The sequence below is a fragment of the Ovis aries genome, chromosome 4 (assembly GCF_016772045.2).
Source record: "Ovis aries strain OAR_USU_Benz2616 breed Rambouillet chromosome 4, ARS-UI_Ramb_v3.0, whole genome shotgun sequence".
Taxonomy (NCBI): Eukaryota; Metazoa; Chordata; class Mammalia; order Artiodactyla; family Bovidae; genus Ovis; species Ovis aries.
This window is the reverse complement of record NC_056057.1, coordinates 39,273,560-39,287,936: the sequence shown is the minus strand read 5'-3', so window position 1 is coordinate 39,287,936 and position 14,377 is coordinate 39,273,560. Positions and strand designations below refer to the sequence as shown.

Sequence of the window (14,377 nt, the reverse complement as noted above, 5' to 3'; positions counted from 1 at the left end):
GGATCTTGGTCTCAAGATCTGAGTTGTGAGTACACTTCTCCCTGGGCAGAGCACGCATGTCCTGTTTCTTTTGAGGAATACTATTAAAAATCCTTCCAAGGGGCAGCATTTTAAAGAATTACCATTTAATAGCCTCACATCTTCTATCCTATGGTTATACTTAAAATTTTCTCATATTGAAATAACAGCCTATTTGACAATGTGGGACATTTCCTACCAATTAAAATCTCATTAAAAAAAATCTAAACAAGACTAAAAATCTTTCAATATGCATTGTCTTTTGATAATGTATCAAAGTTATGTCCTCTTAATAGCAAACCAGTGTTGCCTTCGTTCAAGGCAGGGGCTCCTCTTTCTGTTCTACAGCTTTCCGTTTTACCAAATCCTTATCTGCCTCTCCTTTGGAATTTTTCTTTTCCACTTGCTGACCCAACATAGAAAGGCAGTTTCTTCCCTTCCTAGTCTAATCAGGAAAGTAATTGCAAGCATATGAAGTGTAATCTATATATATTTTTAATAGAAAAGTACCCTTTTATTGAGAAGTAAGACAAGTGTATTTACAATATTCAATTGTTAGATCATATAATCTGTGAGACTTTTAAAAGTAGCAGTATTCCAGGAATTACAATGTATAAGGGGAAAATTAAAACATTCCAAATATGTTTCTGTTACAGAAAATAGATTTGAACATAGCCAGAAACACTTAAGGCTAAGTAGTATTAGACCTTTTCTTCCACCTTTATAGCAATAACTGATGCTTTTTTTTTGGTCACAGAAGACTAATTTTGGAAAGGAAGAAACCATATGATGTACAGTGTTTTCTGTCAGAAAACAAGTTATGTTTAAAAATAGAGCCTCATCAATGGTTCTAAGAAACATACAATGCTGCCAAGCAGTCCCAAACTCACATTTGAAAAAACAAAACTGCTCCAAGCCTCTCATTCTTATTAGGAGATTATCACATCCTTTATACACTTCTGTCTAATGTTTTCTGAACAAGATTGTTGAAAAAGAGATCTCTGCTACAGTGCAAAGAACATTTTGATAGAAATTCATGTCTACAAAGGAGTTAAATAATACAGATGCTCCTTACATTAACAGATACTGTTCTTGCTCTAAAAAAGGTAGACTTATCTAGCCACTGTAAATAATATGGGTCAGTCAAAAATATGTATAACAGAGTCCCACAGGGCAACTTATATAAGTCAGTCCCCCAAGTATGTAGATCTTTGACACTCTCCAAGCGAGGATAGTACTTTTTTGAAGAGCATTAGACAACAAAAGGTTTCTTATCATTCCATGAACTATTGAGGTAGGAGTCTCACTTTGTCAATATCATCTATGTGCACAGATTATGTCATAAGTCAAATGCCAGTACCAAAAAGACAGTAATCCACAAGGCTGACCCGTAAAGACTATCTACCAAGTTGTTCTTTCTTTAGATGAGCAAGGATGGGACTTCCCTGTGCATCAAGAGATTTAACTACTAATAACACAGGCAATAATATATCTTGTAGACATGTTTGTAAATAAAAAATCACAAATTTCAATGATTTTATGTATTAAAAAGCTCTGCAACTGTTAAAAAAAATGAGCAAATAGTACAATCATTAACAGTAAAACAAATAATACTATGACTCTTGAAATGGCTTCCTACATCTACAAAAGGGTGCCTCCTTGGAAAACTACTCCTGAGGAAACAACCACGGCTTCCTACTTACTGCCTGTCGAGCAGCAACAGTGGAGAAAACAACACATCATTTTTGTAGTGTCATGCTTTTCAGAGCTATAGCCAGCTTAATTACGGTAAAATAACTTTAGCATGTGAACTCAGAGATTCTCTCCACGAATTCAAGATGAAGAGAGCGAGTATGAAACACACAGTATGCATACTGATTTTTATGTTAGGAAAACGCTGAAAATAAGGGAAAAATTGGCTTCTGTGAACAGCCCTTTAAAAAACAGCTGTAAATTTAACCTTATAACATGTTACATCTTAAAGTAAAAATTACCAGTGGTTATTTCAATGTATGAAAAGCAAAATAATAAACCACTGCTAAAATTTAAAAAAAAAAAAAAAGGAAAAACTGGATCATGACACGGAAAAATCTCACTTGGGTTGTATCACTTAGTATCTTAAAGAACACACCATTCAGTGAAACAAGCTTTGTAACAGACTCTTTCATGGCTGAGATGGCTTTCTGTTAAATGCTCATGTGTCATGAAAGATACAGATGCTCAGATGAGAGTCCCAAGGAATATCAGGATTTCCAGAGTGTGTTGCTGAAGGAAAAAGTGCTGAGTGAGCTGTAACTTAGAAACTGTAAGATAGTAAAGAATGACCTTTGCAACATTCCAACAAAGAATATCTACATTGGATTTTCATCTGGTTTTAAAATATTAAGATTCAGAAGAACCATGAAAGTTTTATTTTAACCATATTCTTACTAAAAAAAAAAAGGGATTCATACATCAACACTGGGTTTTCCTGGTTTTAATAGATTAAAATGACATAATCCAATCTAACTCATGCATCATTTTCAGAGACACAGTGCAACTGGAAATATTTTTGCCGTTGCAGTGGACACTTCTAAAAAGCAAATGCCTATGGATATGCTTGCATCTTGAACATAAGAAGGAAAGAAATAGGGATTACAGTTCTCTATGGATGGCTGTGTTTCACACATTGTAGAAAAATAATAAAAATGGCCTTTAAAAGTTTCAATATGCATGTAACATAGATTTCACCTCCTTCAGTTTGCTTGCTGACCTCTTAGATGACTTGGTTAGAAGCCTGTTTTCATCGCTTGTTAACTGTTGTTGGTACTTTGTAGGCTATACCTTTTAAACTTCTGTAAAGAACATTACAAGCTATTTCAGGTAATTTAATTTTGTGCTGAATATTCTTCAAAGGATTTTATAAATAATACAACATTTTAAATGAGTCTTCAATTCAGTGGTTGTTATACCATATTGTTGCTTTCTCCGACTTTATCTACAAACGATCTAATTCCAGGTAAGTTCAAGAGAGATCCAAGGACTCGCACTGTTCTAATAAAGCCAACAACCACAGGAAAGAAGCGCCTGAACAAGAGAAAGAATCCATAAATTTCAAAGATCATGCCTATCAAAGGCCAACCAATCAGGACCACAAACACACCACCCAGGAAAAATCCTGTAGCTTTCATTTTATGTTTTTGGAAGAAGAACCTGAATGTTCTTTCTAGACCAATTACAAAAGCCAAGCCAGCCACAAATAAAACATTTCCAATAGCCAGCAGTGCTTTGTCAAAAAAGAGGATCATTCCAAAGAACAGGAAGAACACTCCAAATCCTGTTAATCCCATTCCAATTTTCTGTGTGTCCGTTAACGAGATCATGGCTGCAGAGGTGAGGGAGGCAGCAATAGCATCTCAGAGCGCCCTGGGTGTGGAGCGAAGTGGAGAGAATGAAGCCGGGAAGCAGCCCAGGCAAGAGACGCCACGTCTCTATATATCTTGATTATGGGGACAAAGCAAAACATAAAAGTAACTTGAGCTTTACATTAACCATTAAGTTAAGGCACAGTAAATGCCAAGAACAGACACACGTAGCATCAGTCACAAATGTGAAGCAATCAACTGCTTTAACTCAATGCCAGCCCAGGAACTGAACCCTCATCTTCTGCATTGCAGGTGGATTCTTTCCCTCTGAGCCACCGGAGTATCATCATAGGCATATAATAAATAGTTGATTCATTTCAGTCAACAAATCAAATAAATTCAAAAGATATGATTACGTGCCTATTACATGCCAGTCACTTTTATAGGTGCTTGTGATATATCAGTGGCAGGGGGAAGAGATCCCTGCCTCATGGAGATTACATTTGTAATAGATATACCTAGACAAATATATATATATATATATATATATATATATAATAAAACATGTAGCTTGATAGAATGTGATAAAAACTATTGTCAGAGAAAAAAAGAGCTTGACAGTAGTTAAAGCAGTAAAAACAGATTTTATTCAGAAACTATTGTAATTGAAGAAAAGAAAATCCCTCACTACAAAGCTGGCTACAGTTCTGAGTCCTGCAAGGAAAGTGGGAATTTATAGCCAAGTAGTGGGGCAGAAGGGCCAGTGGATGGCAAATTACAAAGAGGAAATATCAGGGATAAAGTGGGATTTCTGGCTAAACCAACTTGATAGGATTCTTGTTGAGGGCAGGCCATGGATGTCAGATATTATCTGGGGGATGGTAGAAGATGAGGAATTTGACCAGATATTGAGGATGATCAGTTATTGATGGTGGAGTATTCTTGCTAAACTGTCTTAGCAGGATTCTTGATAAAATTGGGCACTTAAGGAAATAGGGCCTAGTCAAAAAAGGGTTCACAAGAGTCTGCCTTTTTTTTTCTTTTAGTGTTTGGCTGCACCACATGGCTTATAGGATCTTAGATACCTGACTAGGGATTGAACCTGTGCTCCTTGCAGTGGAAGTATGAAGTCTCAACCAGTGGACTGCCAGGGAATTCTCTGGAAGAGCCTGTTTCAAGTTTCATCAAGGAGGGAGTCTTTGTCAGTATGTAAAATGAAGACAATAGAGAAAGGTAAGCGGAATGAGGTGGTGGGAGAGAATAGGAGGGAAGATGTTACTGTATTAAAATGCTCAGCCATCTATAAGATAGAATTTGCCAAACTGTATCTTCTGCTTTAGCTCCTCCCTGAAGCACCTAGATAACAGTACCTGCTGCACATTCCCTGAGTTATTTTATAGGTGTGAAACCCTGCCCCCCACCCCCCACCAGATGGAAGATGTGAACTATGTGGCGACCGTCAGCACATAGCCCCTAGGCCTTCTGGTACCCAAGAATTCATAGTGTTAACCCCTGAGACACTGCCTTGTTACCCCACCATCCATCAGTCAGAGACTTGTGCACGAGCTGATCACGTGTCCTGTGACATCGTTCCTTCACCTGGCTTCTTAAAATGCTTTACTGAAACCCTTCAAGGAGTTTGGGGTTTGGGGGGCAGGAGCCACCCATCTCCTTGTATGGTTCTGCAATGAATTTCTCTCTGCTCCCCACTCCAACCTTTCAGTTTGTTTGGTTTCACTGTGAGGTGGACACATGAACTTGTGTTTGGTGACAAAGTCATATCTCATAAGAGAGTTTTTTGTCAGAAGAAACAGCCAGAAAAATGTTTAAGGATAATTCTCAGCATGTTAGAAAACTTGCAAGAAAGCCAGTGCGGCTTGAGCAGAGTGAGCAAAGGAGAGAGGAGTGGAAGCAGCAAGAGAAGTGGTTTCTTCACTTGTTGCTTCTAGAGTTAATAGCTTCTCTGATCAAATTTTTCTATTTAAAAATTCACTTCCATGAATAACTGCAGCAATAGCAGTTTAAGAGGGAAATTTATAAGGATAAACACCTACATGAAGGAAAAAGACAATCTCAAGAAAACAACCTAACTTTGCACCTCAAGGAACTTGAAAAAGGAGAAACTAAGACAAAGTTAGAAATAAATGAATTATTTTGGTATTTTTTATTTTTCATAGTAATGCTAATGATAAATGGCATTTATATTATTAAACATGTTATTCCATGGTAAATGGACCTTATTAGGAGTTATAAAAGATAAATGGACAAGATCCAATTATACGCTGCTTATGAGAGACTCACTTCACTTTTAAGGACACACACAGACTGAAAGTGAAGGGATGATAAAAGATACTCCACCCAAATGGGAACCAAACAAGAGCTGAGATAGTATACTTCTAAAAGACAAGATAGACTTTAAGACAAAGCCTAATAAGAGACAACAAAGGCCATTATATATTTAAAATGACAAAGGGGTCAATCCAACAAGAGGATGTAACATTTTTAATATTAATGTACCCTAAAAGGAGCAACTAAATATATAATATTAATGAACCAAAGGGGAAAAGGACAGCAATACATTAATAGTAGAGGACTTTAATACCATACTTTCATTAGATATATAATATCCAAACAGAAAATCAACAAGGAAACATTAGACTTAAATAACATGTTAGACCAGGTGGACTTAACATACACACTATTCCATCCAAAAGCAATAGAATACTCATACTTCTAATTTACTCAGGGAATAGTCTCTAGCATAGATTATGTATTAGGCCACAAAACACATTTTAGTGAATTTAAGAAGGTTGAAATCATATCAGGCATCTTTCCCAATAGTAATGATGTGAAACTAGAAATCAGCTATAAGAAGAGAACTGGAAAATTCACAAATATGTGGAGACTAACTACTGAACAACCAGTGGGTCAAAAAGAAATAAAAAAATATTTTGAGACAAGTGAAAGTGGAACTACAATATACCAAAAACTTACTGGAAGCAGCAATAGCAGTTTAAGAGGGAAATTTATAAGGATAAACACCTACATGAAGGAAAAAGACAATCTCAAGAAAACAACCTAACTTTGCACCTCAAGGAACTTGAAAAAGGAGAAACTAAGACAAAGTTAGAAATAAATGAAACTGAGCCTAAAAAGACAACAGAACAGATCAATGAAACTGAGTTGATTCTTTGAAAAGATAAACAAAATAGACCTTTAGCCAGACTCATAAGGAAGAAAGAGGATTCGAATAAATAAAATCAGAAATGAAAGAGATGTTACAATTGATACTAAAGAGATACAAAGTCTTACAGGAGACTACTACAAAAATTATATGCCAACAAATTGGACTGTCTAGAAGAAATGGATAAATTCCTAGAAACATACAACCTATTAAGATTAATTGCTGAATTAATAGAAAATCTGAGCAGACCAGTTATTAGTAAGGAGATTGAATCAACAGTCAGACACCACTCCCAAAACAGAAGTCCACATCCAGATGGTTTCACTGGTGAATTCTACCAAATATTTAAAGAAAAATTAATACCAATCTTTCTCTTACCAAAAAGAGGAGAGGAGACAACACTTCCAAACTCATTCTATGACACCAGGATTACCCTGATGTTAAAGCCAGATAAGGACTCTAAAAGGAAAGAAATTTACAGGCCAATACCCCTGATGAATATGGATATATATAAATGTTTTATGTGGGGCCCTTATTTATTTACTTAAAATATTTTATTTCTTTGTTTATTCATTCATTCATTTATTCGTCTGCATGGGGTCTTAACTACAGCACATGGGATCTCTGATCTTCACTGCAGCATGTGGGATCTTTAGTTGTGGCCCCCTCTTAGTTGCTGCAGGTGGGATCTAGTTCCCTGACCAGGGATGGAACTCTGGCCCCTTGCATTGGGAGTACAAAGTCTTAGCCACTGGACCACCAAAGAAGTCCCGAGGCACTTATGATTAAAGCTGCTACCAGTATTAAAAAAAGAAGAAATCAACTTTGAAAAATTCAATTTCAGAGTAAAGGTTAAATAGATAAATTACCAAGTTCTAAAAGTAAAGTTCAAGGCAATGAGAAACATCCTGAGACCCCATCCTGCTGCTGCTGCTAAGTCACTTCAGTCGTGTCCGACTCTGTGCGACCCCAGAGATGGCAGCCCACCAGGCTCCCCCGTCCCTGAGATTCTCCAGGCAAGAACACTGGAGTGGGTTGCCATTTCCTTCTCCAAGGCATGAAAGTGAAACGTGAAAGTGAAGCCGCTCAGTCATGTCCGACCCTCAGCCACCCCATAGACTGCAGCCTTCCAGGCTCCTCCGTCTGTGGGATTTTCCAAAGAATCTCCGTTAATGTTGGCTAGTTCCAGATTTAGGTTGTTTTTCTGGTGACTAGTGCCATCTAGTGGCAGATCTTGGTATAGCACACGAAAGTTGTAAAACTAGATCTATCATCTTGAGAAAATATCATTTGTCAAACTGGTTTAAAAGGAACCGAAATTATAGGTGCATTGACAACACATAATAATTAATTAAACAGCTAAAGCTTGTTAAAATATTCCAAAGGTAATAGGATATTTTTCCTCTAAGCAATTTTAATCCAGTTAGGTTTTGGGAGTGTCAAGGAATCTAAGATAGAAGGTTATATCACCACCTGGAGGCAAAACAACTACAGCAAACAAAATGTGTTTTGAAAAAAACACAAAAATGAAAATCCTGATATCTGATATCTAGGGTCAGAGAGATCTGAATACACAGAGCCCTATAAGCATTTTAGCCATAAAGGAAAACATTCTGGTAGCTGTTGTCCCTAGACTTCAGTACTTTGTTCATATTTAAGTTTCAGGGGGGTTAAGTTGGTGAGGTGAAACATTACATGCCTTTTAAAGAGTTGAGATCAGTTATTTTGTAAGTGATTTTACTATTGCCATATAATATTTGAATTGTTAATAGTTTATATGCATCACTAACATATACATTAGAATTTTTAATATTTTAAATTTGATAAAGCATTTTATATCCATTTTACTATACTGTGTAGCCTAAATTTCACTTAGATATTTCTGTAACAGAGCATAAAATAAATTCTCCACATATTTGTGTTTTTTTTTTTTTTTACAATAAAATGAAAAAGCATTCACCTCTTTATCATCTGCCTAAATCCTCAAAATCATGGTGGAAGTAGTACTGAAGACCCTGAGAGAACATTTTAATTTTAGAATCTTGACTTTAAAATCCTGAGGTAAAAGAGGCAGTGCTGAAAATAGGTGATTTAAAGCATCTTTATAAGCAGAGCAGTTAAACTATCAATCAGTAGTTTTAAAACTTGTTTAACAGTAAAAAACCAAAAGGGACAGTTTACTCAGTCCCCATTTAGACTCATGGAATTAGAATTTTCAGGTTAGGCCTCTGAAAAATTATTTTTTATGAAAATGTACCCTCTAGAGATTACTATCTTGCTACCCCATGAAACATAGCTGTAATTCAAATATAAAACCTAATTAATAAAAGACACAGTATTAAAAGATCAGATAAGTAAAAATCCCTGTTGATCTAAAGTGTTGGTTCTTGTATCTGCAGAGGATAACTGTAATTGTATCTAAGTAATGACTATGCCAAAGCCTTTGACTGAGTGGATCAGAACAAACTGTGGAAAATTCTCCGAGAGATGGGAATGCCAGACCACCTGATCTGCCTCCTGAGAAATCTATATGCAGGTCAAGAAGCAACAGTTAGAACTGGACATGGAACAACAGACTGATTCCAAATCAGGAAAGGAGTATGTCAAGGCTGTATATTGTCACCCAGCTTATTTTTTGTGCAGAGTACATCGTGACAAATGCTGGACTGGATGGCACACAAGCTGGAATCAAGACTGCTGGGAGAAATATCAATAACCTCAGATACGCAGATGACATCACGCTTAATGACAGAAAGTGAAGAACTAAAGAGCCTCTTGCTGAAATTGAAAGAGGAGAGTGAAAAAGTTGGCTTAAAACTCAGCATTCAGAAAACTAAGATCATGGCATCTGGTCCCATCATTTCATGGCAAATAGATGGGGAAACAATGGAAACAGTGGCAGACTTTATTTTTCGGGCTCCAAAATCACTGCAGATGGTGACTGCAGCCATGAAATTAAAAGACGCTTACTCCTTGGAAGACAAGTTATGACCAACCTAGATATTATATTCAAAAGCAGAGACATTACTTTGCCAACAAAAGTCCATCTAGTCAAAGCTAAGGTTTTTCCAGTAGTCATGTATGGATGTGAGAGTTGGACTATAAAGAAAGCTGAGCGCTGAAGAATTTGATGCTTTTGAACTGTAGTGTTGGAGAAGACTTGTGAGAGTCCCTTGGACAGCAAGGAGATCCAACCAGTCCATCCTAAGGAAAATCAGTTCTGAATATTCATTGGAAGAACTGATGCTGAAGCTGAAACTCCAATACTTTGGCCACCTGATGTGAAGAACTGACTCATCTGAAAAGACTGGCAAAGATTGAAGGTGGGAGGAGAAGGGGATGGCAGAGGATGAGATGACTGGATGTCATCACCAGCTCAATAGACATGAGTTTGAGTAAGCGCCAGGAGTTGGTGATGGACAAGGAAGCCTGATGTGCTGCAGTCTACGGGCTCTCAACGAGCCGGACACAATTGAGTGACCGAACTGAACTGAATGACAGGACAGTGAGCATTACGTCACTGTATGTAAAACACCTCATGTGGTGCCTAGCACAAAATAAGGCCTTAGATAATTTTAGCTGTTATAACTGCATTTTATCATCATTATCACAGAGTGATTTCTATTCTTATAATTTATGTATCATTTAAGAAAATTCAAATCATAGTAAAAAAGAGAAATTTATTCACAATAGATATCTAATTTCTACAGTTATTAAAGCTGTACAGAAGTGAAGCTGAAACAAAAATAAGCTGCACTCATACTTTTTATAAATCTTGAACATTTTTTGAAAAAAAATTTTTTTTTAACTGCAAAGAGTTAGACTACCACCTTGTGGCAAAATGACTGTAGAGCAAACAACCATTTACCAGCTCCTACCTTAGTCATCATGGAGTAAAAAATTATTTATAAAAGTGAGGAAACAAGTGTAATTCTACAAACATTCATCAACAAATGTAAATATGTGAATGGATAAATGAACAAACAAGCAAACTCATCCTTAAACATAAAAGTAAAATTGAGAAACACAATTCTCACTTGAAAATTGCAAATCTTTTAGAGATAGGAAGCTGCCAACTTACTGTCTTGTCAGATGTTGAAGTTGTGCTGGACCCACAGAGCAAAGTGAAGAGCCAAAAATTGAGCTGTGAAGAGCCAACAGTGTCGCGGCACTGGGTGTCTGGTCCAGGTTAGAGGCAGCTCCCACCACACCTCAGATAACTCACTGTAGGTAGAACAGGGGACAAGTGTGCCAGCCAATTGATGCTCACCACAGTACCTCCGTAGATAGGCATGTTATACCCAGAAGGGCCATTCCTGAAACCCTAAGTATGTTTTTGAAATCCTCTCACGAAAATATTTCAGAGTAATTTGACATGGAATCCCATCTTTCTGGGGCTTCCCAGGTGGCACTAGTGGTAAAGAAAGGAAAGTGAAGTCGCTCAGTCGTGTCCCACTCTTTGCGACCCCATGGGATCTTCCAGGCAATAGTACTGGAGTGGATGCCATTCCTTTCTCCAGAGGATCTTCCCGACCCAGGGATCGAACCCAGGTCTCCCGCATTGTAGACAGACGCTTTACCGTCTGAGCCACCAGGGAAGTCCAGTGGTAAGGAGCCCACCTGCAAATACAGGCGACGTGGGTTTGATCCCTGAGTCAAGAAGATCCCCTGGAGAAGGGCGTGGCAATCCACTCCAGTATTCTTGCCTGGAGAATCCCATGGACAGAGGAGCCTGGCAGGCTACAGTCTATAGGTTATAGGGTCGGACATGACTGAAGCGACTTAGCACGCATGCACACCTATCTTTCTACCTCCCCTTCCCATCTTGACCATTTTCAAAATGATGGGATAATTGATTTAGAATGTCAGCACAACTTTCCTAAGATTTTATTTATTTAGATTATTTTACTTTTGCTGTTTGAAATGAATGTTCGAAAAATCATTTATCTAATCTTCCACAAATGTGAAACATATCACAATTTATTTCTCCTCTGACAATTTTACCAGCTCAAGTGTAGCTTCTGCTGCTTAGCGACTTCTTCTCACTAGAAGAAATTAATTTTAAAAAGCTGTTTTGTGTAAAATAAGCAATTGCTCGTAAGATCAGCATTTTCCTCTTTTTTTCTTTAGTGAAAATTCTCCGAACTCACCTTGACATTTCCTACTTAATTTTCACCCACTGTTATCCAATTATCACTCTGTTAACATATACACCCAATAATGGCTTCCTTAATTTGCTTTAGCATGCTAATAATGAACTGAACATTACTCATGAATGTAGGGATGAGGAAGGGAACATTAACTAATATACATTTCTGAATTAGAGAACCATGACAGTTCATAGAATAACATAATTAGAAAAAATATTTCAATAAAAAAATGCATCTTAAAAAGTAAAATACAGGAAGATTAAACCTGGTAAGAACATGAAAAAGGAAAAACTGTATAGCATAGGGCACTATATTCAATATCTTATAATAACCTATAATGGAAAAGGATCTGAAAAAGGACATATGTATTATGTTCTTTTATAAATATATATAAAACAATATTAATATATGTATATATAAAACCAAACCATTCTGCTATACACCTGAAACTAATACAACACTGTAAATTAACTATACATCTATAAAAAATAAAAGTATATTACAGACATTAAAAATGACATGAAAGACTCCTAGCTCTTATACTTGGTTATGTGATGATACAAGACCTCAGGGCTTCCCTGGTGGCTCAGGGGTACATAATTCACTTGCCAGTGCAGGAGACATGGGTTCAGTTCCTGGTTAGGAAGATTCCCTGGAAGAAGAAATGGCAACCCACCGCAGTATTCTTGCCTGGGAAATCCCATGGACAGAACCTGGTGGGCTACAGTCTATGGGGTCACAAAAGAGTCGGATAGGACTTAGCAACTAAATGATGACAACAACAAGTCTTCAACAAAGCTTATTAGTCAATAGTAATGCACTAAGCCATCTAAATATATTGCTCAAGTTGAACCTTACAAATGTGGTCTTTAATGAGCTTCTCAGATAAGAAGAAAGAAAACATGGGATCAATTCAGTGCGTAAGCAGCCACTCTGAGGAGACAGGAGAGGTTACCTTTGAGAGTAGTATCACCCCCTGCTACTAACTCATCTCTTCTCGACAATCACTACTCAACACAGTGTGGCCCCTCTCACTGTCTAGAAATTTCCTCATTCTTGCCTATATTGACAGCCTCTTACCTGGTTACTGTCAGTCACTCAGTCGTGTCTGGTTCTTTGCAACCCCATAGACTGTAGCCCACCAAGCTCCTCTGTCCATGGTGTTCTCCAGGCAAGAATACTGGAGGGTGTAACCATTCCCTTCTCCAGGGAATCTTCCTGACCCACGGATCAAACTCAGGTCTCCTGCATTGTAGGCAGATTCTTTACCATTTGAGTCACAAATGAAGCCTCTGGTTACTGAAATAGGGATGAAAAACTGTTGTTTCCTCTGCCCTTCTAAGTTCGTGACTGAGACTCCTCTGACAAGAGACAGGTTGACAAGAGAAAAGCATACAGATCATGACTTCTCTAGCGGTGTAGTGGTTAAGAATCCACCTACCAGTGCAGGGGATGTGGGTTCAATTCCTGGTTGAGGAACTGCGATCCTCCATGCAGTAGGGGAGCTGAGCCAGCACACCCCAACCAGAGGGAAGCCCGCACACTGCAAGGAAGATCTTGCATGCTGCAACTGAGACCTGACACAGCCAAATAATTTTTTTTTTTTAAGCAAACCTTTTTTAAAAAAAAGCATGTAAATTTGTCTATTGTAAGTTTCATGTGACACTGGAAATGTCACAAGGAAATGAAAACCTGAAGAAGTAGTTAAACCTGAAAGTGTTTAGGTTAAAATCTGAAAGTGTTTGGTTAGAAGTAGAGAGGAAAGTCTTGTAAAAATATGATAGGACAAAAAGGAGTATGAGCTGAACACGGTAAATTAGGGGGAAAAGCAAAGCCTATTCAGTTTAATTTCTCTTCACATCCTGGAGACTAGAATGGACCTCTCCTCTAGGTATAGAAAAGGCACCCCCCCTCACATAGGGGTCTTATCTTCTCCTTCAGGAGCAGGTCAGAGAGTCCCTTCTACACATGCTATTTCTCTGATTTCTTCAGCTTAAAATATTCGGTATGCTCGGGTGTCATATTTGGGGTTAGCTTTTCCTGAATCCATCAGTAGTTTCACAGTTTTATAACAATATGGCATTGAATTGGCAGCTCTAATTCCCAAAAGTAAATAGTTCTGTACACTTCTTCAAGGACACTGAGGATGTGATTTGAGATGAAATCTATAGGGTGATTATTAGGTGGGCAAAGGGAAAAGCCTTGGCAAATGCTGTGGGGGTAACATGGAAACAAGGGTGATTTGAGACAGTGCAAAGTCAGCATGGCTGCAACAGAGAAAAAGAGGGGAGAGTGATGAGAGGAGAGGTGAGGCAAGGACACAGCTGCATCAGCCTTTGTAGGGTCCTTCTAAAAGCAATGGAAGCTCTATTTTTATTATTTTTTCTAAGATTATTTTAAATTAATTTTTATGGAAGGATAATTGCTTTACAGAATGTTGATGATTCCTGTCAAACCTCAACATGAATCAGCCATAGGTATATATATATCCCCTCCCTTTTGAAACTCCCTCCCTTCTCCCTCTAGATTGGTACAGAGCCCCTGTTTGAGTTTCCTGAGCCATACAGCAAATTCCCGTTGGCTATCTATTTTACATATGGTAATGTAAGTTTCCTTGTTACTCTTTCCGTACATTTCACCCTCTCCTCCCCCTTCCCCATGTCCATAAAGTCTATTCTCTA

At 37.7% G+C, this 14,377-nt stretch overlaps 1 protein-coding gene across 1 annotated transcript; it reads right to left on the bottom strand.

Annotated features, from left to right (window-relative positions):
* Window positions 1-510: 510 nt before the first annotated feature.
* Window positions 511-3,472, bottom strand: LOC101114098 (vesicle transport protein GOT1B-like). The gene has a single exon (XM_042248469.2). The coding sequence runs from the start codon at window positions 3,378-3,380 to the stop codon at window positions 2,964-2,966; it is 417 nt and encodes a 138-aa protein (XP_042104403.1). The 5' UTR covers window positions 3,381-3,472; the 3' UTR covers window positions 511-2,963.
* Window positions 3,473-14,377: the final 10,905 nt, after the last annotated feature.

What these genes read in the sequence shown, in the direction of transcription:
- LOC101114098 (XM_042248469.2), bottom strand. Translation starts at nt 3,380, where the DNA reads ATGATCTCGTTAACGGACACACAGAAAATTGGAATGGGATTAACAGGA.